General features: G+C 43.7%; 1 protein-coding gene across 1 annotated transcript in view; it reads left to right on the forward strand.

Annotated features, from left to right (window-relative positions):
* LOC137377852 (NALCN channel auxiliary factor 2-like) overlaps positions 1–17,926 on the forward strand; it is a 369,226-nt gene extending 351,300 nt beyond the window's left edge. The window contains exon 3 of the mRNA XM_068047922.1: positions 17,622–17,926. Coding sequence (XP_067904023.1) covers positions 17,622–17,926 — 305 coding nt within the window. The remainder of the gene's footprint in view (positions 1–17,621) is intronic.
* Positions 17,927–27,992: the final 10,066 nt, after the last annotated feature.

The raw sequence follows: 27,992 nt of genomic DNA on the forward strand, positions 1-27,992 counted from the left end.
TTTCCTTAATTAACTCACATTTGTCCATGTGACTATTGATTTTGTCCCGAATTATTTTTTCTAGAAGTTTTCCCACCACCTAAGTTAAACTGACTGGCCTGTAGTTGCTGGGCTTATCTTTACACCCTTTTTTGAGTGAGGGTGTAACATTTGCAATTCCCCAGTCCTCTGGCATCACCCCTGAGTCTAAGGAAGACTGAAAAATTCCAGCCAGTGCCTCTGTGATTTCCACCCTCCCTTCCCTCAGTATCCTTGGATGCATCTCATCCGGCCCTGGTACTTTATCCACTTTAAGTACAGTCTTTTTGATCCCTCTTTAACAATTGTTAGCCCATCCAGTATCTTAACTACCTCCTCTTTCATCATGACTTTGACAGCATCTTCTTCTTTGGTAAAGACGTGCATAGTACTTATTTAGTACCTCAGCCATGTCCTCTGCACCCATGCACAGATCCCCTTTTTGGCTCCTAATCTATCCCACCCCACCTCTTTCCACCCTTTTTCTAGTTATTTGCCTGTAGAGACTTTTGTTAGTTTTGATGTTGCCATCAGTCTCTTCTCATATTTTCTCTTTGCCTCACATTTCCATCCTCACTTCCCCTCTGAACTTTCTATCGTCAGCCTGGTTCTCACTTGTATTATCAAACTGATACCTGTCATCCACACTCTCTTTCTGCTTCATATTACTCTCCATCACTTTCATCATCCATGGAGCTCTGGCTTTAGTTGCCCTATCTTTCCCCTTCATGGGAATGTACCTTGACTGCACACCAGCCTCTTTGAAGGCAGCTTACTGTTCCATTACATTACCTGACAATCTTTAATTCCAATTTACCTGGGACAAATACGTTCTCACCCCACTGAAATTGTCCCTCCTCCAATTAAATAGTTTTACTCTAGATTGCTCCTTGTCTTTTTCCATAAGTAACCTAAACCTTATGATACTATGATCACTCTTTCCTAAACGTTCCTCCACTGACACTTGATCTACTTGATCCACCTCATTCTCCAGATTCAGATCCAGCAATGCCTGCTTCCTTGTTGGGCAGGAAACATACTGATCAAGAAAATGGTCCTGAACACACTTCAGAAACTCTTTCTCCTCTCTTCCCTTTGCACTATTAGTATTCTAGTCTCTATTAGGATAATTAAAGTCCCCTATTATTACTACTCTATAGTTTTGCACCTTTCTGTAATTTTGCTGCAAATTTGTTCCTCTATATCTTTTCCATTAGTTTGTGGGATATGTACCCCTCAAAGGAAATTGCATTCCCTTTGGGCGTCTTTTGTTTCTGAAATGATATGACATGTGTTGTAGGCAAGCTTTCAGGTGCTCAGAAAACTCCCTAGAGGTGCTTGGCAAAGAGATGAGGCTGAGGAGCAGATTCGTTTTCCTCAGCACAGCCGGGGTTGTTGAGGGGGGTGGGAAGTTGGCACCAAACTCTGCCTGCCAGGCATGGAGAGAGATTGCAGAGTTTGTCAGCTCCAGGAGTGCCACCACCACTCCACCAAGAACTGGATTCAATGGAGTGTGTTCCTTAACCAGTGTCAGCTGTGGCTCAGTTGCCTCTGAATCAGAAAGTTGTGGGTTCAAGCCCCAATTTTGGGCTTGAGCTCAGAATGTATGCTGACAGCACAATATTGTTGTCGATGTCTTTTAGATGAGACATTAAATTGAGGCTTTGACTGCCATCCCAGGTAAAAGATTCCACAGAATTATTTGGAAGAATAGGGAAGTTATTCCTGGCCAATATTTATCCCTCAATCAACATCACAAAAACAGATTGTCTGGTCATTATCACATTTCTGTTTGTGGGAGCTTGCCGTGCACAAATTGGCTATTGTGTTTCCTACATTACAACAGTAACTACACTTCAAAGGTACTTCATTGGCTGTAAAGAGCTTTAGGACACACTGAGGTCATGAAAGGTACTATATAAATGCAAGTCTTTCTCAATGACATCACTAGAGAAGCTAGGGTGAGTACTGCTCTTCATTTTCTTCTCAGATACATGGCAGAATTTCTTCAGCCCCTCCCCCAGCACTCTCAACAATTCCCTTCCTTCACCACCCAGCACAATAAATGCTGGCCTAGCCAGTAACACCTACGTCCCACAAATTAATATAAAAAAACATCAGCCTTTGTATAATCATTAACTTTTCTCAGGAGTCCTTCCTCACTTCACTCTCCACACATTTGCTTCCCATTCAACACCTCCTCAGCCTGGTTCCATCTTGCTTCTTCTCCCTTCTCAGCACAAGCACTACCAGCACATGCCGCACATGTCTGCATTTTTCATTCAGTAGCCACGCCCTGTTTCTTGCCCTTTCTTTCTGCAGGACAAAGTGGCACACATTAATCATCAGAGCAACAAGAGCAGGGGTACGGCAACCCAACCTCATGATCTTCAGCGGACTGGAGCAGCAATCCATAGAAATTGGTGGGCCTGCTCGAGCTGTACACATCTGCCACTTTGAGGCGGGAGGCTTCGCTAAACAGGATCTCTGGCTATTATTTATACCACTTCATTAAACAATGGGAAAACACATATTCTGCCACCTCGGTTACATCAACTTTCACTGTGATGCAAAAGACACCTCAGAGGAGGAGGGTGCTGCTGCAGTGGCGCCATCACATGTTCCATTACTTCCAGGCACAGACATTGGCACTACAACTGCATTAGGGAGTGAGGTAGAGGGTTTTGCACGTGGTGATGTACCTAACATATCTACTGGTGCAGCAAAGCAGTGGTGACAGCGACTGCCTAGGAGACACTTAGCCAGACTTCAAGGTTCTCTCCTGGATCTGCAAACTTCGGGGACCCATCGTATCAACATCCTGGGGGCTACCATTGTCCAGAAACTGAACTGGACCAGCCACATAAATGCTGTGGCTACAGGAGCAGGTCGGAGGCCAGGCATTCTGCAGCGACTAACTCACCTCCTGTCTCCCCAATGCCTGTCCTACAGGCACAAATCTACATGGCACATGTCAGGAGTGTAATGGAATATGCCTGGCTGGGTGCAGCTCCTACAACATCAAGCTCAACACCATCCGGGTCAAAGCAGCCCGCTTGATTGGCACCCCATCCATTACCTTCAACATTCATTCCCTTCACCGCCGACGCAGAGTTGCAGCAGTGTGTACCATCTACAAGATGCACTGCAGCAACTCACCAAGGCTCCTTCGACAGCACCTTCCAAGCCTGCAAACTCTACCACCTAGAAGGACAAGGGCAGCAGATGCATGGGAACACCACCACCTGCAAGTTCCCCTCCAAGTTACCATCCTGACTTGGAAATATATCGCAGTTTCTTCACTGTCGCTGTCCCAGCACTAATAAATAACAGACGCCATGGGCTGTATTTTCCCTATGGAGATGGGAAACAGGAGTTTGGTCCCGAACCTGCCTCCAGTGGGTAACTGATTAAATTCAAGATTTTTACGAGAGTGAGCCCTTAATTGACATGGAGATAGGTTCCCTGTCCAATTAAGGGTGGCGGGCAGGCTCTTAAAGCTGGAGGGGCTACCAGAGTCCTCCTTAATCCCTGCTCAACAGGCTTTTAACGAACCTAATTGCCTACCCATTTCATGGGCACAGGCATCCTTCCTGGGCCTCAAAGGCCAACGTCAGTAATGGGGTCCAGAAGCCGGCGCACCGGCCAGCCTCATAATTCTCGGGCCCTCTCCGCCACTATTCCCGATGTCAAGGGGGCCCGAAAATTCAGCCCCATGTTGTAAGTTAAGCAAATATCAGGATGTTTTTCTGGGTATAAACCCAAATGGAATAAGTTAGAATTTACTTTATCTAAATCTTGTTCTCTATTGAACTTCTCTCCCACCAGTTTAGGTGTCCCTAAGAAAAAGCAGATTATCAGGAAGTGAGATTCTCTCCAAAACTGTGCAAGTCATAGCCCTTGGACTTCCTGATTGTTCAGTGCACAACTGCACCACCTGGTGCAGAGCTGAAGCCTATAACATGGTCCCAAGTTCAATCTTGTGTTAAGTTAGCTGATCTCTGTCAGAATGACAGCGTAGGAGCCAGATTTGACTTCAGCTGATCTTGGACCTGAGTTGGACAAATCAGCCGGGGTTCCTATTCTTGTCTGTTTTCCAGTAACCCTGGATAGAAATTACAAAAGGTACGTCAGCAGGAAAGTAGTCAACCAGCCTGCTGATGCCATGTAGCTTCACATAAAGTTTGGCCACTGGATGAGATTGGCCATTTGGATCTTGTTAGAAAGGTGTATTTTGCCTCCAAGCACCCCACCTATCTGGAAAACCAGATGGATACAATATCAACTTCTGAAGGGATATGAGATTGGTTAAGATAAAGAACTGGTCACTCAGGAGTCAATTGGTTTCCACTAAATAACATATATGTGCCTTTGCTTCAAGCCGCAATACTGGATGGGAGTTGCCCCAATTCCTGGCTGCCAGAGATGGGGGAGGGCAGACACTCTTCTATGACCTGTGGCAATGTGCAGAGGAATGTTTCAGTAAGTTCCAGAAGATAATTTGAAAATCCAGCAGCAATTCTCACCTTTTTTGATGTGTTAATATCTCTTCATAAGCAATTTCTTCTCTTCTTTTGATGAATGGCTCATAGGGCATGGTTACAAGGGCACTGGCAGCCTTCCTGTACCTCACCACATATTCATATGTTATGTGTGAACCTGGACAGTAACTGTTGGTTGGTTCAGAGTGAACAGTAGTAATAATATTAACTTTTTCCTTCCCTACTCAAGGAACTCTAAAGTTCCCCCCCCCCCCCCACCCCCTCCCACCCCCTATTAGTTAGCTCAACACACACCAAGGATTGACCTTGGGGCATTCCTTTTTTTAACTTATTCATTCACAGGGGGTGGACATTGTTAACAAGGCCAGCCCATCCCTAATTGACCTTGAGAAGGTGGTGGCGAGCCATCTTCTTGAAGCACTGCAATCTATGTGGTGAAGGTACACCCACAGTTAACCTTTTTCTGATCCACCAGAGTAGGTTGGTAAGCCATTTTAGCAGGCAATTAAAGATTCATCACATTGCTGTGTGTTAGGAGTCACGTATAGGCCAGACCGGGTAGGGACAGCAGGCTTCCCCTTCCCTAAAGGACCTCAGTGAGCCAGTTGGCTATTTTTGAATATCCAATAGTTTTATGGACACCATTACTGATACCAGCTTTTTATTCCAGATTTATTTAATTTACTGAATTTATTAAATTCCTAGTTTGGGTGGTTCACTGTATTCGTCCAACTGAGCCAAGAAGAAGGCATTCTTTTCCTTCCTCCAATTGAAATTATGAAAAATAGGTTCTGGAAATCTCATCATCTTATTCTATTCTGAGCTTTTTCAGTCAGTGGAGTTGAGGCCATTGTATAAAGGGAGTGATCTCAATTACACAGTAAGGGCAGATCACCTCGGTACTGACTTGAAAGGAACAATCCTCACTCTGATTTTTCCTGGTTGCATACCATATTGTGCTTGAGGCACGGTGGAACCTCAACAACATTGCTCACCTTTATGATTCTGTTAATAGTTTCCTGGACCGTGCTTAACACAAAAATTATTCTGAAATTTACACCTGCTTTTATCGATGGCAATTTTGTACCGAAATATCTTGAATCTTATTATCATGTATGGAAACACCAGCATAAAACATGTGGAAATCAGCATAAACAATCTAGGCCTGAGCAAAGTGCAAAACATACACCAATGTCCTTCTGCACATCCCTTTTTATCTTATCGATTAGAAAATCATAGAATCATGCAGCACAGAAGCAGGCCACTCAACCCATCGTGGCTGTGCCAGCTCTTTGAAAGAGCTATCCAATTAGGGTCACTTCCCTGCAATTTCCAAATATTTCTGCATTTTTTTCCCTTTCAATTATTTATCCAATTCCCTTTGGAAAGTTGCTATTAAATCTGCTTCCATCATCTTTTCTGGTCGTCCATTCCAGAAAATAACAACTTGCTGTGTAAAAAAAATTCTCATCATCTCTTCCTGTGGTTCTTTTGTCAATCACCTTAAATATTTTCCTTTGACTACTGATCCTCTTGTTTGATGGTATGAAAATTACATTTTCACGGCATCAAACCATCATTTGTGCACATTAAGCATAAGAGAAGAAAATACAGTTGTAGAAGCTTTCTTCCTTTTATATAAAATGATTTTCATATCATACGAACATACAAATTAGGAGCAGAAGTAGGCCACTCGGCCCCTCGTGCCTGGTCCGCCATTCAATAAGATCATGGCTAATCTGATTGTAACCTCGACTCTACATTCCCGCTACCCCCAATAACCTTTCATCCCCTTGCTTATCAAGAATCTATCTACCTCTGCCTTAAAAATATTTAAGGACTCTGCTTCCTTTTGAGTTCCAAAGACTCACAACCCTCTAAGAGAAAAAAATTCTCCTAATTTCTGTCATAAATGGCGACCCCATATTTTTAAATAGTGACCCCTAGTTCTAGATTCTCCCACAAGGGGAAACATCCTTTCCACATCCACCCTGTCAAGATCCCTCAGGATCTTATATGTCACAATCAAGCCTCTTACTCTCCTAAACTCCAACGGATACAAGCCTAGCCCATCCAACCTTTCCTCATAAGACAACCCATCTATTCCATGTATTGCTCTAGTAAACCTTCTCTGAACTGCTTCCAACACATTTACATCCTTCCTTAAATATGGTGACCAATACTGTACACAGTACTCCAGATGTGGTCTCACCAATGCCCTGTATAACTGAAGCATCACCTCCCTACTTTTGTATTTAATTACCCTCACAATAAACAATAACATTCTATTAGCTTTCCTAATTACTTGCTGTACCTGCATACTAACCTTATGCAATTCATGCATTCGGACACCCAGATCCCGCTGCGTCTCAGAGCGCTGGAATCTCTCACCATTTAGATAATATGCTTCTTTTTTATTTTTCCTGCCAAAATAGACAGTTTCACATTTTCCCACATTACACTCCATTTGCCAGATCTTTGCCCACTCACTTAACCTATCCATATCCCTTTGTAGCCTCCTTATGTCCTCTTCACAACTTAGCCTCCTTATGTCCTCTTCACAACTAAATAATTATTCAAAGGTATAAAAATACAGTACAAGTCTGAGGGAGGAGAAATTAAAAAACTAAATTAAAAAATCACCATAAAACATCAGAAATAGTGACTTCAGATTCTGCTGCACCTTTTAGTGGTAAATTTACAGCTGTTCTGAATGGGCATAAATGCAGGAATCTTATGTCCTCCGGTCCTTTTCTTGGGAGCAGAGCTATGTTAATCAGCCAGGTGGAATTTCGGTAGACATAACTTGGGAGCTGCGCAAATGATCCAGGAAAGTTATCCATAGTGATGTTTTGGCATAAAACCACCATGCCCGAATTTCTTTGGGAGAAAATTGTGCAACTCTGCTGTATGCCGTAGTTAAACCAAAACTTTCTAGGGAATTTTGATGTGCACAATTCATCAAGTGATGAGACATACATCTCCATGATTCACATGTATTGAAACAATAGTAGGAACATTGGGACATCGGAAATAGGAGCAGGAGTAGGCCATTCGGCCCCTCAAGCCCACTCTGCCATTCAACTAGATCATGGTTGACCTTCTACCTTAACGCCATTTTCCCACACTATTCCCATATCCCTTGATGTCTTTAATATCTAGAAATCGATTGATCTCTGTCTTGAATATACTCAATGACTGAGCCTCCACAGCAGTCTGGGGGTAAAGAATTCCAAAGATTCACCACCCTCTGAGTGAAGAAATTCCTCCTCATCTCAGTCCTAAATGGCCTACCTCTTATTCTGATACTGTGTTCCCTGGTTCTAGACCCCCCTGCCAGGGGAAACATCTTTCCTGCATCTACCCTGTCAAGCCCTGTAAGAATTTTGTATGCTTCAATTAGATCATGCAAAATTAACAAATCTTTAATGAAAAGGCAAGTCAGGAATGACCTAACCTTTGCAAATACATACTGGCACTCTCAGTTCAGCTGAAAAATTTCAAGGTGTTCAGTCACTCTATCCTTAATTTTAAACTTTAGTAATTTCCCAACAACAAATGTTAGGCTTTTTGGCCTATGGTTCTCTGGTTTCCCTCTCACACTTTCCTTAAATAGCAGAGGGGCATGCACGATCTCCCAATCTAAAGGAATGTTCCTAAATTGAGAGAACTTTGGTATCTGCATCTTTCTTACCTACTTCCTTCAAAACTCTGGGATTTGTCACTCTTTATTTTCTTCCTTACTGTTATTTTGTTGACATTAATTTTGGTGAATCCCTTCCCTGATTCAATATTAGCTTCCTTGGGATGTCAGCATGCTATCCTTTTTCCCAACTGTAAATACTGATGGCAAGTAATTATTCTATATGTCTGCTATTTCCTTATTTTCATTGACAATATTGCCATTATCAGTTTTCGTGCTCCTGACCACCTTTTTCCCTAATCTAATTGCAAAAAAATGTTGTGTTGATTTTGATATCCCTAACAAGTTCCTTTTCATACTCTCTTTTTGTAGCTCTTTTGTCACCCTTTGTTGTTCATTGTATTTCTCCCATTCACCAGGATCTGTGCTATTTTTGCAATTTGTAGGCTTTCTCTTTTAGTTTTATGTTGTCTCACCTCTTTTGTCATCTATGGCTGCTTTTTTGACAAGTAGAGCTCTTGCCCTTTAGGGGTATTAAATTGTTTAACATCACATTAAAATTTTTTGAACACCTCCCACTGCCCATCTGTCGTTTTACCCATTTACAAATTTGCCCAGTTTACTGCGGGCATTCTCTGACTCATACCATTGAAGTCAGCTTGAACTAAATCTAGAATCTTAGTAGCTAATTCGTGTTTCTCCTTTACAAACATTACGTTGAACTCCATCATATTCTGATTGCTATTCACGCACCATGAGGCTGTTAACTAAATCTGGCTCTTTACTCATGTTTGAGTTTGATTAGAAAAAGCAAATTCAGGAGAAACTTCTTCACATGAAGAGCTATGAGAATGTTGAGCACACAGAAAGAAAATGGAGAGAGAAGAATAGCTGCAATTTTGCAGCACATTTATTCACGATGTTAAGTCTCCCTCTCATTTCCACATTCATCTTCCTGGCCCACTCACCCAAAGAAACAGTGATCTGCTACTGTTCTAAACCACCAAACATCAGGTGAGCATCAGCAGCCTGGGGATGAATCTCCATCTGATTATTTTCCTTTCTCTCCCTCCACTTGTTACAGGCACAAGGCCACAGCCTGCTAATTTCATAATGTTTTGCAAAAACAACAGAAATCTGTCCCATGTATTGACTCTGGCACGGAGCCGAACAATCATTTTCAGTATTCTTGCACAATTTGTTTTAAGTAAACAAATTTAAACTTGCTTTTCTAGTTTTCATGTAACAAACCTCACCCTAGTTCTTAAAATGTTAACAGCTGTGTTTATGTCCAGGATACTTTCTGGATTTTTTTTAATGAGTTGAAGATGCTGTGTATGAACAGATTGTAACAACACCCTTACTGGGAAGAAAGGCATATTTAAATTTTGTTTGGTTTTATTCTGAAGTTGGATTCAATCCGGTGCCTCCCCCCCAACAAAAATCGTCCTCACGTTACTTGCAGATGTGCCTGGGATCAATTTCTCCATTCAGCAAGAGGAATCAGTGGATCCAACTTTTTCCTCTCATTTATATTTGGCCCAATCAACCTGCCCTAGAGCATGGCTACCCGACCCGAACCCGACGGGACCCGACGACTTGTGTCGGGTTCGGGTCGGGTCGGGTCGCTCTTCCGGGTCCGGCATTCGGTCTCAGGTCGGGACGGGCCAGGTCGGACACAATGACAGCCAGGACGTCAAGGCAGGAAACACTCCGCGCTAGTCTGCAGTGAGCGATTCCATCCAAGGTAGAGCACAACCTCTTTAATATAATCAACTTTATTCCGGTGGTCGGGTTGGGTTGGGTCGGGCGCAGGAAAAGTTAAAGGACTCAGGCTGGGTCGGGCTCAGGGCGGATGTGGTTCTGTCAGGCTTGGGTTGGGTTTCATTTGCAGACCCGAGCAGGCCTTTAACTTGCCCTGCCTTTTTTGTTAGACATCCTATTTTCCTGCTCTTTCCCTTTATTTCCTTTTTAAACACGTTAATTGATTTTGCCTCTATGGCCTTTGAGGACATTGTGCTCACAATTCTCACAACTTTGTGTGAAGAAGTTTTTCCTGAATTTGCTTTTTCCAATTAAATTCAAATTTTCAGATTAGGTCAAGGAGTTGATCACAATTTCCTCAACTTCCCATTCATCCTAATACCCCAATCTTTGGCAATTGTGTTTCTTTCCGTGAAACAGTCATAAGGGAATGTCCACAAATTAGGCCACAGTATGTTCACAGGAAGTTTAAAATAGTGAGACTGTGTTCATCTTTGACCCAGGAATCCCTTTGAAACTTTGCATTCTCCTTGAAAAGAAATCACAGGGTAGATATGGAGGAGGAAGAAGAAACAGACCATTGCTGCTTATCTATATGGAAAAAGCCTAGTCTTCAGCACCTCATCTAATATTTCTTAAATGATTGCAAGAAGGTTTATCTCGACTGTCAAGTCTACTCCATGCATTGTTCGCTCTTTCAGTTAAGACCTACTTGACATCAGTCTTAAATTTTTCTTTTGCTAAACCTTAAGATTCCCTTATTCTATACCACTTACATCTTACATACCTCTGTGAGATCCACTCCTTTCAAGGGTGAATAGCAAGCTTTTTCCCCATTACTGCAATGTGAATTCAAGGCTGTAATTTGTCAGGTTCAAATCATAGCTGTAAGCCATTAGTTGTTAGCTTGGCTCAGTTGGTAGCACACTGGCTTCTGAGTGACTAGGTTGCCAATTTAAATCCCACTCAGGTTAAGGGTATAATCTAGGCTGACAATCTGTTTATTGGATGTGTTTTTTCTCATGCAAGATGTTGTATGAGAAACTGCAACTCCATTAGCCTCCTCGATTTGATGTATAAAATCCACTGGTACAACTTGAACAAGAGTGAGAAGAACTCTTCCAACCCGTTGACATTCAACCAACAACAACAGATCATTCATTCATTTGCTGTTTGTGGTATAAGTATTAAAATTGGTTGCTGCATTTACTGGCAGGTACCGAACTTCAAAAGTAATCTATTGATGTGTAAAACACTTTGGCACTACATGAGGATGTGAAAGGCACTTTATAAATGTAAGCTATTTCTTTAAATCAACCGAGCTTTGTTCTCATGACATCTTTGAGTCATCTAAACTGTGCCCCCAGACCTTACAGATTACTGTCCTGTAATAGAATGGCAATTAACATAAAATGGAACCCAAATATCTTCTTCTGGCAAGTAAATAGTAAGCAGGTAGTAAGAGGTGGGATGGCAGCCTATTAGGGACAAAAAGGGTGATATATGCTTAGAGGTACAGGGTAAGGTACTTAATGAGTACATTGTATCAGTGTTTATTTTATAAAGAGATACAGCACTGAAACAGGCCCTTCAGCCCACTGAGTCTGTGCTGACCAACAACCATCCATTTATACTAATCCTACATTAACCCCATATTCCCTACCCCATCCCCACCATTCTCCTACCACCTACCTACACTAGGGGCAATTTACAATAGCCAATTTACCTATCAACCTGCAAGTTTTTGGCTGTGGGAGGAAACCAGAGCACCTAGCAGAAACCCACACAGTCACAGGGAGAACTTGCAAACTCCACACAGGCAGTGCCTAGAACTGAACCCAGTCGTTGGAGCTGTAAGGCTGCAGTGCTAACCACTGCGCCACCCGCTGTTACTAAGGAAGAAAATATTGGTAGAAGCAGAGATGGTAGAGGTAATGGATGGGGTGAAAAGATAGGAAGAATATACTGGAAAGACTGTGCGTAGACTGGATAATCACCTGTTCTGGGTGGCTTGCATCCCAGGTTGCAAAAGGAAGTGGGAGTGGGGATAGCGGAAGGGCTTGCCATAATCTTTCAACCTTCCCAAGACACGGGGGTGGTGGCTGAGGATTGGAAAGTGGCAAATGTGACACCCTTATTCAAGAAAGGGTGTAAGGACATTCCTAGAAACTACAGGCTGGTCAGTTTAACATGAGTGGTGGGTAAGGTTTTAGAAACAGTAATCAGGGGGAAAAAATCAACAGGCACGTGGAGAGGTTTGAGTTAAATAAGGAGAGCCAATTCAGATTTGTAAAAGGCCAATGGTGCTTGTATTGAATTTTTTGATGAAGTAATAGAGAAGTTAATGAAGGGAAAGTAATGGATGTCGTCTACATGGATTTTAAGAAAGCATTTGACAAAGCACCACAGGGTGGCGCAGTGCAGTGCAGCCTCACAGCTCCAGGGACCCGGGTTCGATTCTGAGTACTGCCTGTGCGGAGTTTGCAAGTTCTCCCTGTGTCTGCGTGGGTTTTTGCCGGGTGCTCCGGTTTCCTCCCACATCCAAAGTCTTGCAGGTGATAGGTAAATTGGCTGTTGTAAATTGTCCCTAGTGTAGGTAGGGAATATGGGATTACTGTAGGATTAGTATAAATGGGTGGTTGTTGGTCGGCACAGACTCAGTGGGCCGAAGGGCCTGTTTCAGTGCTGTATCTCTAAATAAAATTTAAAAATTAAATAAAATGAAAGGCTGGTTAACAAAATTTAGGCTCATGGAATAGGAAGGTCAGTATCATGAATAAGAAGTTGGTTTAAGGACATAAAACAGCAAGTCATGGTAAATAAAAGCAAAATACTGTGGATGCTGGAAATCTGAAATAAAAACAAGAAATGCTGGAACCACTCAGCAGGTCTGGCAGCATCTGTGAAAAGAGAAGCAGAGTTAACGTTTCGGGTCAGTGACCCTTCTTCGGAACTGACAAATATTAGAAAAGTCACGGGTTATAAGCAAGTGAGGTGGGGGTGGGGCAAGAGATATCTCTTGCCCCACCCCCACCTCACTTGCTTATAACCTGTGACTTTTCTAATATTTGTCAGTTCCGAAGAAGGGTCACTGACCCGAAACGTTAACTCTGCTTCTCTTTTCACAGATGCTGCCAGACCTGCTGAGTGGTTCCAGCATTTCTTGTTTTTAAGTCATGGTAAATGATTGTTTTTCAGACTGGAGGGTGGTATGCAGTGGTGTTCCAAGGTTCAGTGCTAGGGCCACTGCTTTTTTTGCTATATATAAATGACTTGGATACTGGAATACAGAGTAAAATTTCAAAATTTGCCAATGATCCCAAACTTGGAGGTGTGGCAAACAGTGAGGATGATACCAATCGACTGCAACAGGATATGGATCGGCGAGCAGAATGGGCAGACAAGTGACAGATGAAATTTAATACAGAAACATGTGAGGTGATGCATTTTGGCAAAAGGGGTAGGCAGAGGCAATATAAACTAAATGGTATAGTTCTGAAGAGTGTACAGGGACAGAGGGACCTCGAGGTTCATGTGCATAGATCTTTGAAGGTCATAGGACATACTGAGAGAGTAATTATCAAAGCATATGGGATCTTGAGCTTCATAAATAGAGGTATTGAGGACAAAAGCAAGGAAGTTATGCTGAGCCTTTATAAAGCTCTGGTTAGGCCCCAACTAGAGTACTGTGTCCGGTTCTGGTCACCACAATTTAGGAAGGATGTGAGAGTCCTTGAGCGGGTACAGAGGAGATTTACTAGAATGTTTCCAGGGATGAGAGATTTTAGCTACAAGATTACATTGGAGAAGTTGGGGTTATTCTTGGAGCAAAGGAGATTGAAGGGAGATTTGATAGAGGTGTACAAGATTATGACAGGTTTTAGTTTTAGTTTAGTTTAGAGATACAGCACTGAAACAGGCCCTTCGGCCCACCGAGTCTGTGCCGACCAACAACCGCCCATTTATACTTCTTCTTTTGGGCCTCCTTATCTCGAGAGACAATGGATACGCGCCTGGAGGTGGTCAGTGGTTTGTGAAGCAGCGCCTGGAGTGGCTATAAAGGCCAATTCTGGAGTGACAGGCTCTTCCACAGGTGCTGCAGAGAAATTTGTTTGTTGGGGCTGTTGCACAGTTGGCTCTCCCCTTGCGCCTCTGTCTTTTTTCCTGCCAACTACTAAGTCTCTTCGACTCGCCACAATTTAGCCCTGTCTTTATGGCTGCCCGCCAGCTCTGGCGAATGCTGGCAACTGACATTTATATTTATACTAATCCTACACTAATTCCATATTCCTACCTCATCCCCAACTGTCCCTATATTTCCCTACCACCTACCTATACTAGGGGCAATTTATAATGGCCAATTTACCTATCAACCTGCAAGTCTTTGGCATGCGGGAGGAAACCGGAGCACCCGGAGGAAACCCACGCAAACACAGGGAGAACTTGCAAACTCCACACAGGCAGTACCCAGAATTGAACCCGGGTCGCTGGAGCTGTGAGGCTGCGGTGCTAACCACTGCGCCACTGTGCCGCCCGAATAAGGTTTAGAATAAGGTTGACAAAGAAAAGCTGTTCCCATTAGCTGATCGTACAAAGAATAGGGGACACAGCTTTGAAGTTTGCAGGGGAGATGTGAGGAAGAGCTTTTTTACACAGAGAGTGGTAATAACCTGGTACTCACTGCCTACAAGAGTCGTGGAAGTCGAGATGATCAATGATTTCAAAAAGAAATTAGATGGGCAATTGAGGGAAATAAACCTGCAGGGCAATAAGGATAGAGTGGGAGAATGCGACTAATTAGATTGCTCTGCAGCAACCCAGCATGAACTTGATGGGCCAAATGGCCTCCTTCTGTGCCGTAATTACTCTGTGACTCTATGACAGATGTTAGTAATAAATTGTCTGCCTGTTATTGTATCAGTCTGTGGGCACATACTGCAGTTTCAGCACACGCACATGCCATTTGCTCAAGTCTTTAGCCCATTCACTGGGGAACTGACATACATATGCTTCAACTAAAATGTACATACAATATGTATTTTAGATTAGAATAGATCTGAATAAGCCAAGGTTCCATCTGCATGATATTAACGCATTACTGTGTAAGGCATTGACCACGATTATCACCAGACAGTCATATCATTTCTGTGATGCTTGAGTGCATCTCAATATTCAGTGACGCATTTCAGTCAGTAGCACGATATCCCATTAATGGAATATTCAGTTAAGACAGTTGAACAAAACTGTTTTAGATGAATTTAGAAAATACCAGCTGTTGGTGGGCCTCTTTTCTATGAACGACAGCAGCATAAAATTAATTAATTTATTATTTTTACTTTTTTTGTTTTTCCTGCCATTATTTGCTCCTTTCCTATGGTGCGGGCATTGCCTAGCAAAGAAGGAGAAAGATAATCTGCACAAAGCTACCAAATAGTGCATACGAGTCTCTCAAATTGCTTGCCCTTCAAATCACTGCCTGGCCCGTTTCCATCTCAAGACTATCCCCCATCTTCACTGGCATCAAGAACATGCGATACAAGTTTCAACCTGGAGCCCTACTCCTCTATGGTACACCAGTAGGGAGATAAAATTTCTCCTCTGAGTATAATTGAGGTTTTGGTCACAAATCCTTCCTCTACATTATTTATGAAAACTGTAAACAACAGCAGACCCAACATTGAACCTATGGCACTCCGCTGGTAACTGGCTGCCAACTAGATAGATGTCCATGCACTGCATCTTGTTGACTAACAATCAAACGATGCTAATCCATTTTAATGCATTCTGCTCTGTCCCATGCAATTTGACCTGAAGTAGAAACCTCTTATGTGGGACAGTGTCCAATGCCTTCTGCAGTTCAGGTAGATTACATTCACTGTTTTTTCCATATCTACTTGGTCTGTTATTTCCTCAAAGGTCGCCTCCCAGTCCTAAAACCATGCTGACTATCTCATATTAGCTCACCCCCTTCAGGATGCACCCTTACATTAACCCTCAAAATATTTGCAAATACTTACCCAACAGTGGAAGTAAGGCTCACTGGTCTATAATTGATGGTTCATCTCTCTTGCCTTTTTTGAAGATGGGAATCACATTTTCCATTTTCCAACCCTCTGGGATTTAGCCTGAGTCCAGTAAGCTCTGAAAAATATCCAAAGAGGACTTACAATTATTTGAGCCAATTCCTTCAAAACCATGGGACAAATAGTTAGAACCAGAAGGATAATCTACCTTGAGCTTCAACAACCTCCTCTCTCTGACCTTAAAATTTTCCAGTCTACATTCACCTATAAACTGTACCACCAGTTATGACATTTGGGATTAGTGTAGGATTAGTATAAATGGGTGGTTGATGGTCGGCACAGACTCGTTGGGCCGAAGGGCCTGTTTCAGTGCTGTATCTCTAATCTAATCTAAAATCTAATCATTTCTCCCCCTTCCCCGTCTTTTGTGAATGCTGTTGAAAGATAAGTTAACTACTTCCTTAATTTCTTTATCTTCGGATACCAGTTCCCCATTCTAATTCTTTGGGCGCCAATCTCTGCTTGCTCCCTTTGTTTACTACTGACATGCTTGGAGAATGTTTTACTGTTCTACTTTACGATTCCAGCCATGGTGGCCTCATGGTCCTTCATTGCAATCTTTATCCGTTTCATTGGGCATTCCTTAGCCTAACTTTATAGATCTCTTCAGTTCCTTTCCTGAACATTTAACAATGCTCTCTGCTTTCTCTTTCTCCATAATGCCTTTCACAACTGTGTTAATAGATAAATTGGTCTTTCTCTTTTATTCTGTCCCTGGCCTATTTTAAGGATAAATTCCTTTTGCATTTTAAAAACTATCCCTTTGAAACTATTCCACTTTCCTTTCACATCTTTTCTTTCCAGTATCTCTTCCTATTTTACCATTTCCATGCAGTCAGACCCCTAGCCTTAAATTTAGCTCTGAAATTGACATTTTTGTTTTCTATGCTTATGTGGGAAGATGGTCAATAAATCCCAAATGTTCCCCTATATCGACTTACTCTTCTCACCTTGATCTGTGTTGAGTTAGCTGATCTCAGGCAAGATATTAGAATGGGTTTTACAACTGAGTTCAGTGTCCCTAGGCTAGGAAAAGGAAGAATCTGCCAGTAGTTCCACATTTTGATCCAGCTGATACATTATCTATGTGAATGTCAGGATCGGGTACCAGTGCAGTAGCTTCTACAGTGAAATAATGTTCTGGCAGTTAGGTCCTGATATTCCTCTCTTCCGTATGCCAGGGCACCAGTGAAATGCAGCATGCCCAAAGTGTGCTGCAGCTTACCTGAACCTGGATTTGTGGGCACTGGTTGTTAGCATGAGCCTAGCATGCCCTTAGTGCAGGCTGGCCACCTCACTCAGCCTTGGTGGCAAAAAGCCATCTGTTTCTGCAGTAATGGCCGTCAACCTTGGATACTTTCTGGCTGTTGGCCAAAAAAACCAGCCTCAGGGCTGGCGACCATTACTGCAGCAGCAGCTGGCTTGTGAATCCAATGCGTTTCAATAGGGTAAGAAAGGCCATTTTTAGTTACTTAAGCCTCCTTAGCTCTGTCCTTCTCAGATCCTCCAACCTGAGGGGAGCTGGGTGCAAGGGGTGGCAGAAGAAAGTTGGAGGAAAGAAATACTGAGATTCTATGTTGCTTCTGATATACTTTCCTTTTTATGCAACAGGGCTACTAGAAAACCATTTAACCAATGCAGAGCCAGAATGCTGTGATGTCAGATGGAACACCTGTGATCTATCCTGGGACAAAGGTTACAATGTATCTACCAAATCCATGGACTCCATGTTGCATCATAAGTCTTCACTGCCTGTCTCAGCAGCATCTCGACTGTGCAACAGCAGACTTAAGCTATGTGTTTTGGTATTAATTCTTCTACACACTGTGGTGACATTTTCTGGTTTTCAGAACAATAGCAGAGTTGGCATGGAGACAGTGAGTGCACTGGACGACAGTTCCGCAAGTGAAGAGTAGAAAAAGATGTCTTCTTACTTTCTTTTTTTTTCAACAGTTCGTACAGGGCCATGGTACTGAACAGCAAAGAAGCTCAAAGGGTTTTCAGAAGACCAACCAAAAGAAGAGCTGGGCTGCAGGCAGCCATGCATAACGGTGTGCAGCAAGGCTGAGAAAAATAAAATCTGGCCATGGCAGGTCCAGAAATGCTTATCTGCTCTGATAAGGATAGATGGTTTAAAATGTTACTCTACATAGTAAGGCTACTGATACAAAAAGGGTAGAAATAATTTGGGAAAAGTATAGCTGTCTCTGGGACAGATACCAGAAATAGACAGTTCCTGTAAATTCCATCTGTTCCACATGTGACTAGGAAGGCTTCAGATGTATAAACGCACTGAACAATTTCATTACAGGATGTTTTCTTTTGCCTTCTCAGTTTGTAATCAAGCTAATCTCTAACAAAGTAGTCTTCATTGAGTTCTTTGTGGTGTTTATTCCTATGAACATGACTTAGTTGTCCCAGGGACAGATAGCAATAATCCTGTGCTTGAACCAAGTATGTTTTGCCTGTACCAGAGAGTTGGATAGGTGTCTAAATCCCTGAATAGTTTACTTGCCCAAGAAGCCCTGGTAATGTTTCTCCTCACATTAAACCAGAACTAATCTGTCATCTTAACATTAAACAACTAGTTAAGATCTGTTATCCGTTGTTGTGAGGAACACCAGCAAAGTAATTGTGAACATATCAGTTGCAGGATAGGTAGGCACTTACACTAAAACAATATGATTGGAAGTTCGGGTAGAGCTAACAGTTAATGCACCCTCCTGCTTACCAATGTATATGCAATGTGCTTCCTCAATTCTCAGCAGGCTACTAGGCACAGATATCATGGCTACCTAACTCAAATATATGAGCCATCCATTTGATGGTCTAGGAATTAAACAGGTGACAGTAGCCTTGGAGGCAGCTTGTAACCTTATCACTACTGATATGAGTATTACTGAGAGGAGTGGGGTTGGAAGAGAGAGAAGGTGGGGAAATTATGGTACAATTTTTTTTAAAGTAGAAAGTTTGGGTCCCTTTTTATAGTGGCCAAGTGGTAGATATGTGTGTCCTATTTACTGCTTGTAAGAACCTAGTGTTGACACATGGAATTCTTGCATCAGTACAGGTTAGATGCCAGTACCGAACTATTACGTATGGCGATCTAAGATTCCCATGAGTACGTCCTACAGCATGCATCGCCAGATGCACTGCATAGCAAAAAGCAACTTGGCAGCAGCCTAGTGAACCATTCAAATACAAATATTGAGTGCATGGACATATTAAGAACCTAAGAATCCACTGTGCCCCCACTCCCTACCTACACCAATCTCTGACATTTGAGTGCCAACATTCGAGGAATTTAGATAAATATTTTAATTATTAAAAGTATGAGATGAAGGCCAAGGTCCTTTATGCAGGACACCACCAAAGTTAAAAAGAGTAGGTGAGAAATTAGAAATATCATGAAGCAGTCTATGGTTTTAGTGCGCTAAAACTTAGCAGCTTCAGACCAATACAATGCTGTCAGTTGATGCCTGTTCATTGGCGACTGGTTTAAACAACCTAAGCCCAGTTTTTAGAAAATTTGCACATAAATTGTCAATCTCATTCAGCAAGCCCTCAAGGATGTTTGGTGCGGAAAATGAGATGCTACACTGAAACTTCAACGAGGTTAAGTTTGCCACAAAATACCTGGTGTGTGGGTACCCGTTGCTCATGCTGGGTAATAAAATGGGAGATTGTTCCCTCCCCACAATATTGGCATCACTCGCCTGGAAAAGCAGCACATTTTACTAAAAATATAGTTTTTCTCCCATCTGAATTTGGAATCATTCATATTTGAAGGAGTTCACAATAGTGACCACAACCAAATGCAGATCAGTTAACATCAAGAGTAGATTCCAAGTGAACTCTAAAATTATAAGACTTGCAATGCCAGAATTACACCATTATGTTATTTGAGCTGCAGGTTCAAGCTTCTCTTTCCTGCAATGAAAATGAAGAGTAAGATGTGTCAAAGCAGATCAATTTATATATTGTGTTTAGGATGTAAACCACTTGATTTTTTCTGCCATTAACATTGCAAATGGAAGCAGAGACTGGGACCAGATTCCGAGTAATGATCTCCTAGGGTGTGGGCTCAGTGTTCTGTAGCTATTGGAAATGTTGTTATAGTTTCCATGGCATGGAATAAACTCACGTGCCTTGTTTTCGGAGAGATCTTTCATGCCACTAATCTGGCACCTAAACCCAATTGGATTAGGTGAGTAGCAATATATTCACTCAAGTGGGGCACTATCATACTCTCAATTTTACTAGAGCAGCACAAGGTTGGAGAAGTTGGGTCTCACATACATGGTGCATAATTGAATGTGAGGAATGTCTTCTTTCAATGATGAAGGTTACTTTTGTCTCCCTTTTTTTCATCGTGGGTCCCTCTGGGCTCCTTGTTTCCTGTCTCCTCCCCTTCCTGTCACCCAAACATGCCACCCTCTACTTCCCCCCTCTTTGGTACTTTCACCCTATCCCTATCCTAACCAGTTCTCTGCCTTCTTACTTTCCTGCTGTTATCGTGGAGTTGAATCCTTCCTGAATCAGCCCACAGCTACCTCTTGTACCTCTCACACATTGTTGACTCCTTGGGCTGGATTTTAAATGCTGGCCGCCAATCTCGTGGACCGCTCATCATGGAGCCACTGCGATATTCAGCGCAACGGCTCATTTAAATGACCAGGGCAGACGGTCCCCCGGTGATGTGGAGGGGGCGGGCGGTGCGTCCCCAGGAACGACATCCGTCGCCTCTGCGCAGGCGCCGATGCCATTTTTAAAGGGCTTCCAGCCCTTACATTTCGTTTAAATATATTTAAAGTAATAGGCATTCTAGATTTAATTTAAAAACTTAAAGAAATGTTTCTATCCTCTCTCCCACCCCCCACCCTGATATCCATTTAGTTCATTCCTTGCCCTCTCACCCCTCCCAAAATACTTACCTTCCTCCCCAAAGTTCATTAACTTTTAACTTCAATCCCTTCCCACCATCCCCTCCACCAATCAGGATAGTTTGACCCTGCTCCCGTCCCCCCACACTGAAATACTTAGCTGCTCCCCCCTCCCTACCAGTATCCCGCATCGGATCTCCAAATGGAGATCCGAAAGCATGACAGTGCAGGCAGCCACCACCAATATGGCGTCGGAACAGATGGTGGGAGTGGGTGAGTATTTAATTCATTCATTTGCATTTTTTTGACTATGTTAATGCTGCTCCCATCACCAAGCGGCGGGGGTGGGCCGCGCACAAGGCCTTGCCGCCACCGGCAATATCGGGCTAGGCCTTCCCAGCGTCGAGGCCCATGGTAGGCCTCTCTGGAGACATTTTCCAGCCCCCTCTGCTATGATCACTGATGTCAGGGGTGCTGTAAAATCCAGCCCCTTAAGAGCAGCAAGCCTAACTCTCAGCCTTCTTTCTCATTGACTTTGTACCCCACATGCCCATTGCGAGTTAACGTCTCTGAAATTCTCTCCATCCCACTCACCCTGCCCACCACTACCCCTTGGACTCTGCCAGTGGTTCAATAATCATTGCCCCTCCATAATGTCTATTAAGTCATGGAGAAGGCTGTGACCATACACAACCTTATTGTGGATGATCGCATTGGCATCTTGACTTTGACTGAAATTTGACTAATGGGAAACAACACCTTGTGTTTACCAAAGGCCCTCCACCCCCTGCGATACTTTCCATCACCTGCCCCACCCAAACCACAACAGTGGTGGTTTAAATCTTAATACCAAATCATACCTTCCCTACTCCTCTAGTACTTTCTCCTCTTTCAGACTCCTCATTTTGTTCTAACCTTCCCTTCTCCTTTAAAATCCTCAAAATCCACATTGTCTACTATCCCTTAAGACCTAGTTTCTCACTCAGATATCCATCCTCCTTACCTCCCAAGCCTCTGCACTGAATGAGTCCTCATCTTTGGGTGATTTTAATAGCCATGTCAGCACCACTTGCCTTTTCCCCTCTAAGTTATCTGCCATACTAACTTCCCTAAACTTTTCCCTTCATATAAACTCAGCTGCCTGTATTCACAATCAATTCTTGTCATTCCTATTATCCATGGCTTCTCTATGCCTGTAGCACTTCATGTTATCCAGCCAGGTCTGATGATGGATGCCTAAACCAGTTGTGCACTGGATATGCTCAAGTCTGCACCCCATAGACTTGGAGGATTGAAGATGGGAGTCACACGGGGAGAATGACAGGGATGAGAGAGAGAGTAAAGGCTTTGCTGGGGACAATGGCATTTTTAAAACTAAGTTATTTTATTCATTCTCTGGATAGGGACATCACTGACAAGGCCAGCAGTTGTTGCACATCGATAGTTGCCCCTAAAAAGGGATGGTGAGTGAGCCACCTTCTTGAACCATATGTGTGGTTGTTACCTCCACAGTGCTGTTAGGTAGGAAATTCCAGGATTTTGACCTAGTGGTGGTGAAGATGAACGGGCATTTGAGCAAATTAGCAAGTATTGTGGTGAATGGAGGATCAAATGCCAGGCATTCGGGAGTTTGAAAGTGCCACTATAAGTGACCTGGGCGAGAGTTTTTTTCTAAAGACAGATTCAAAAGAAAGTGGGGTTCAAAAAGGGTAGGAAGATTTGGGCGATGAGGGAGACAAGGAAGTGGCCATAGCTAGCCTTGACAGTGATTGAGGCCATGTCATTTCCACCCCTGCCACAGCACTGAAATGGTCCTAACCATAGTGACAAATGACATCATCTGCGACTGTGACCATGGTGCACTATTCATCCTTGATCTCTCGACAATCTTTAAAATAGTCAACTACCCCATCCTTTCCCAAGATCTATCTCCATTCTCCAGCTCTGTGCTGCTACTGTTAGGAATGTGTTTTTGTTTCAGTATATAGACAAAGGCTGCAGTCCTGTGCCTGTATTAAAAATGAGTTCAAACACAAAGTCAAACTGCTTGCTGGTTTATTAAAGATTAGATGTTAAATAAACTCACAGCCAACACCGAGGTTATAGGATGCCATTGGAGAAGAATCATCCATTCAAACCATCTGAGTTCAACTTGCTTCTTCTGATTTCTTTCCATGTCCCTTCCTGCCCCATCCCCACCCCCAGTTTCATCTCCACTTTGAGGTTATGATCTTAATTCACTGTGAGGGGACTATTTTCCCCACTGTAGCGTCTGGACTTTAGGCACTAAAGACTCTCCAAGATGGGGTTTTGAGCCACAATGCCTGGTTAGCCCGCCTTTAACACAAGATGCCATCTTGGTAAAAGTGTTTAAGCGCGCGCTGGGAAAGGCTGCCCTGAGTTAATTAAGCCTCTGATGACCAATTAAATTGGCTCCAAAAGATGTTGCACACCATTTTTCCGGCTCACACTGCAATTAACACCTTCTCCAGCGACCAGCTGAACAGGAGTAAAGAAGTCGTTGATGAGAATTGTGAGTGCTACTTCAAGCCATGCTGAGTTTTCACTGTTCACTTGATGATTGAGATCGACTGATTACACAGTGTTTGAAGAGGACTTTTGATACACATCGGGAGACTTTCTGGCATACTTTGTCAAGACTGTCTGAGGACTTCACCTAAAGAGAGTGAATGCTGTGCAACTGTACCTTATTGGGGACTTTATAGGAATCACCAGGAGAAAGAGATTGATCATGGGGATCTTGCTAGGGGTCCCCCTTGCTGTGGTGTAGGAATGAGAGGAGGAGATGAGGACTGGCAGGCCATCACAAGCTGCTGGAGGAGAGAGGGGCAGGAAGGTGAGAAGAGCTTGAGATTCATGGTGATTTGTTGCATGCTTCACAATCTGGCAATCATAAAACGGCCATTACCACCAACAACTGTGCCAAAGGACCAACTCAGAAACCACAAAAAGAGGAGGAGGTTGAGGAGGGCGAGGGGAAGTACCGGAGGATCCCAGGAAGATGCCCCTCACCTGGGAGGGACGCTTGCTGCCATCTAATTGAAACCTGCTTTTGAGAGAAGTGCTCCATCATCAGACATAGGAGCACTGTTGCCACTTGCCTTACCTTCCACACCTGAGGATCCATCAAGAAGTCCACCATCTGCACACAATCATTCCAACCCGTTCCCCATGAAGAGCACAATAAAAAAGACCACTAATTCCACCACTACCCAATTACATAATCACTCTTTATCTAGAGCAAAAACAATGAAAACATGACACAACTAACAGCACTTACAAATATTAAACTATTCACCCTGGTGCTTACCCTTAGTAACTTACCCTTATCTTGTAACTGCTGTTGCCTACTCTGCTGCTTCTATGACATGCAATTAAGTGGCAGCAGCAAACAGCCAAGGTGGATGACTGCTGTGAATCTGAAGAGGGCAGTTCAGATGCCCTCCTGCGACACTGTCAAAAGGCTATAGGCCATGCCGGCCCTGCCTCAGACTGCTCCATCTCAGCATGGGCTTCAACAGTCTGGGCTGCCTGGCTGGCAGACAACGGCAAGGGAAATGGTGAAGTGGCAAGGGAGGAAGCAGGAATGCTGGCATCTGGAGACAGTCCAATAGGTTCCTGGTCCATGAATCCTGCCCCACTTCCTCGGAGTGTCTGTTCAGCCAGCCCAGTGATCTGCTGGAGGACAGATCTCTGGGAAGCTGAACACTTTGCAAGCCCCTTTCAGTGGAGGAGCCCAGTCACCATGGCAGCTACCTGAGCTTCAGTTGCAGTGCTTTGTCACTGCATGGAAACTGCAATGACTGCAGTGGAAGTTGTGACCTCAGTGTATGATATTGGGTGTGACAGGTGGCTGGATGGAATTGATCAGCTTCTCCATGCTCTGCATCAAGCCACGGGCCAAGTTGGAAGCGGACTCCTCCATCCCCCTAGGCCCTGTAGCCGCATCCCATATGCTTTCAGGTAGGCTCTCTGTTGCACCAAGCATTTGGTTTGCAAGCCTGTTCACCGCCTTCTGTAGCTTGGCCCTGCTAATTCTTCATTTGACTCCTCTACGGCAGAATTAGTATGTGACCATACTCCCTCCACCCCCACCTTAGCAAAGTGGCGCCTGCAGTGCCCCTTCTACCCAGCTTGGCTGCTGCCCACTGGTGTCCTGTGCATGCCACTGTAAGGATCCATGTTCTACCTCAGCCACTAAGTTAGGCATGCTGCCAGTCTCTGAGCTGGTGTCTGTGGCAGTGGTTGCAAATGGCGCAGTGTCTTCTTCCTCACTCTCCCCCTCCTCCTCCTCTTCCTTCAGGGGAGGCAGGGGGCAAGGTAGCTGGTCTTCTTTTTCCAGTTCCTCCAGGGAAGGGGAGCTGGCGATGAGGTGGATCTTGCTCTGAGGAGCCTGCAATGCTAATGCTGAAAGGTGCAGTGCATATGATCACTGTAGGAGGATGTGTGTGCTGAGACCTTATGGAGCTTGTGAGTGAGAATAGGTTTGGGGGATTAGTGATCAGGAATAGAAGTGGATATGTATGGAACCTGGAGTGGTCACAGAACATGAGGCAATATGTCCCCATCTCTGCATGTGGCTAAGACTTCTCCCACTCCCCCAGCACTGCCTCATCCAGGGGAGAAATCTCTTGGAGTTGTGCTTCTCCCCCAGTCAGGTCCTGCTGGCATCAGTTATGTGCTATCGTGTCATTGAAGAGAAGGAGTAATGATTGTGAATGAGTGTATTTGCAGATGTGTTTGTGTATGTGTGAGACTGCACATGGTTGAAGAATCATGAGAGGTGTCAGAGGTTTGAGTTGTGCCTGTGAAGGATGCAGTTGTGTGAGTTGTATGAATGCCAGTGTATAATTAGATGATGGATGCAGGATGTTAAGGTTGTGATGCTGGTGATGGTGAGGTTATTGAGAAGTGTGATTGTGAGATGGGATCCTACCTTGACTGCTCTTGTTAAATCATTAAATTTTTTGCAGTGCTGGAGCCATGTCCTGGGGCAGTGCTGCTGACTGTGAGCTCCTCTGCGATTTCCTCCCACATCTGCCACATTAGTTGCTTCCTTACCACCAACTTCCCATGGGAAGAGGGCATCTTTCCTCTGCCGTAGCTCCTCCACCAGGACCTCCAGTGCCTCCTCTGAGAACCTGTGAGCCCTCTCCCTCAGTCCCTGAGCCATCCTGGAATTCTCAATGTGTGTCAACCAGCGCACTCCACACCATCAGTGGAAGTTTGGGGAAGGTGGGTAGCTACACAAACTGCTCCAGGAAAATAACTCCTAATCAATGCTTGAGTGGTAAACGCGCAGGTCTCCGTTTTCGTGCCTCCAGACATGCATAAATCATGATAATCAGTAATTAGCCCCAAATTGCAGGCTAAAACTGGACTTTTAAACAGGCACAGCACTCACTTAGCACCTGTTATCACCATTTCCCCAAAATAACCACACCACTGTTTCTAAACTGTGCTAATTCATAGCCTTTGCATCCATAACCCTTTTACCCATAAGTGCCAGCCCCAATAAAGATACTTCTAGGCCTGCTAAATATTCTAATCTCAAAGTTAACATAATGCATCAGTGTTTGGGCTAGTGAGGCATAGAAAGAGAACTGGGTCTCCAGTTGGGGGTGATAAAGCAAATTTAAATGTAAACAATGTGTTCCCTGGCTCAGAAGCAGGCTGCACACAACCTTTGTACAGACATATTTTCATCCTTTTTGCAGTCTTTCAATTTTAGAATTTTGTAACTACAAAAGTAATCTAAAAGTGGAATATAACATAAGAATATGTTATTTTGTGTAAAATGGTTTTCTTTACTATTTGTCATTCCTAATCTCTAACATTACCTTACTTAGTTTCACACTTGCTTATCCAATTGTAGCTGGAGCATCTCCAGAAAGTGCTTCTTGTCCTTCCCCCTCACCACTTTCAGACTCCCCCAAGAGTCTATCCAAGACTTCCTCATCTTTCTTAGCTGCATTCTGCTCCTTAGCAGCATCATCTGCAAACATGGGATCTCCTTCTACACGTACACTGACAACACCCAGCTCTACCTCTCCACGATCTCACTTGACCCCTTCCACAACCTCGGTGATGTCAGACTGCTTGTACAACACGCAGCCTTGGATGAGTGACAATTTGCTTCAGCCAAACATGAGGAAGACCAAAGACATTGTATTCAGCACCTGCCATACACTCATACCCTTACTACTGCATCCATCTCACTTCTCCGCTGCTGTCTCAGGTTAAAACAGACTGTTCACACAATCTCTGTGTCCTACTCAATCCTGAGCAGAGTTTCTGACCGCATATCCTCTCCAATACAAAGAACACCTACTACCACCTCCATAACATCAGCAGTCTCCACCTCAGTCTGAGCCCATCTGCTACTTAAACCCATATCCATGTCTTTGTGATCTCCAAACGCGACTATTCCAGTGCTCTTCTGTAGGCCTCCCATGCCATCCTCCCTCTGTAAATTTGAGCACATCCAAACCTCTGCTGCTTGTATCTTATCCTGCACAAAGTCCTGCTTACCTATTATCCCTCAAATCATTTTCTACATCGAGTCCTCCAACACCTCAAAAGTAAAATTCACATGCTCATGTCTAAATTGTGTGGAGATGGTGGCATAGTAGTAATATCATTGGACTAGTAATGCCAGAGGCCTAGTGCCCAGGGGACATGTGTTCAAATCCCACCATGGGAGCTGTTGGAATTTAAATTAAATGAATTAATCAATTCAATTAATTCATAAAAGTCTGGAATTGAAAGCTAGTCTCAGTAATGATACCATGAAACTATCATTGATTGTCATAAAAACCCATCTGGTTCACTAATGTCCTTTCGGAATGGAAATCTGCCATTCTTACCTGGTCTGGCCTACATGTGACTCCAGACCCACACCAATGTGGATGACTCTTAACTGCCCTCTGAAATGGCTTTGCAAGTTCAAGGATGACAAATGCAGGCCTTGCCAGTGCTGCCCACATCCCATGAAAGAATAAAAGAAAATCTGTTCATGGCCTGGCTCTCACTAGCTCTGTAATCTTCCCCAGTTCTGCAACCCCAACCTCGCCCCTCG

The sequence above is a fragment of the Heterodontus francisci genome, chromosome 15 (genome assembly GCF_036365525.1).
Source record: "Heterodontus francisci isolate sHetFra1 chromosome 15, sHetFra1.hap1, whole genome shotgun sequence".
In the NCBI taxonomy this organism is placed as follows: Eukaryota; Metazoa; Chordata; class Chondrichthyes; order Heterodontiformes; family Heterodontidae; genus Heterodontus; species Heterodontus francisci.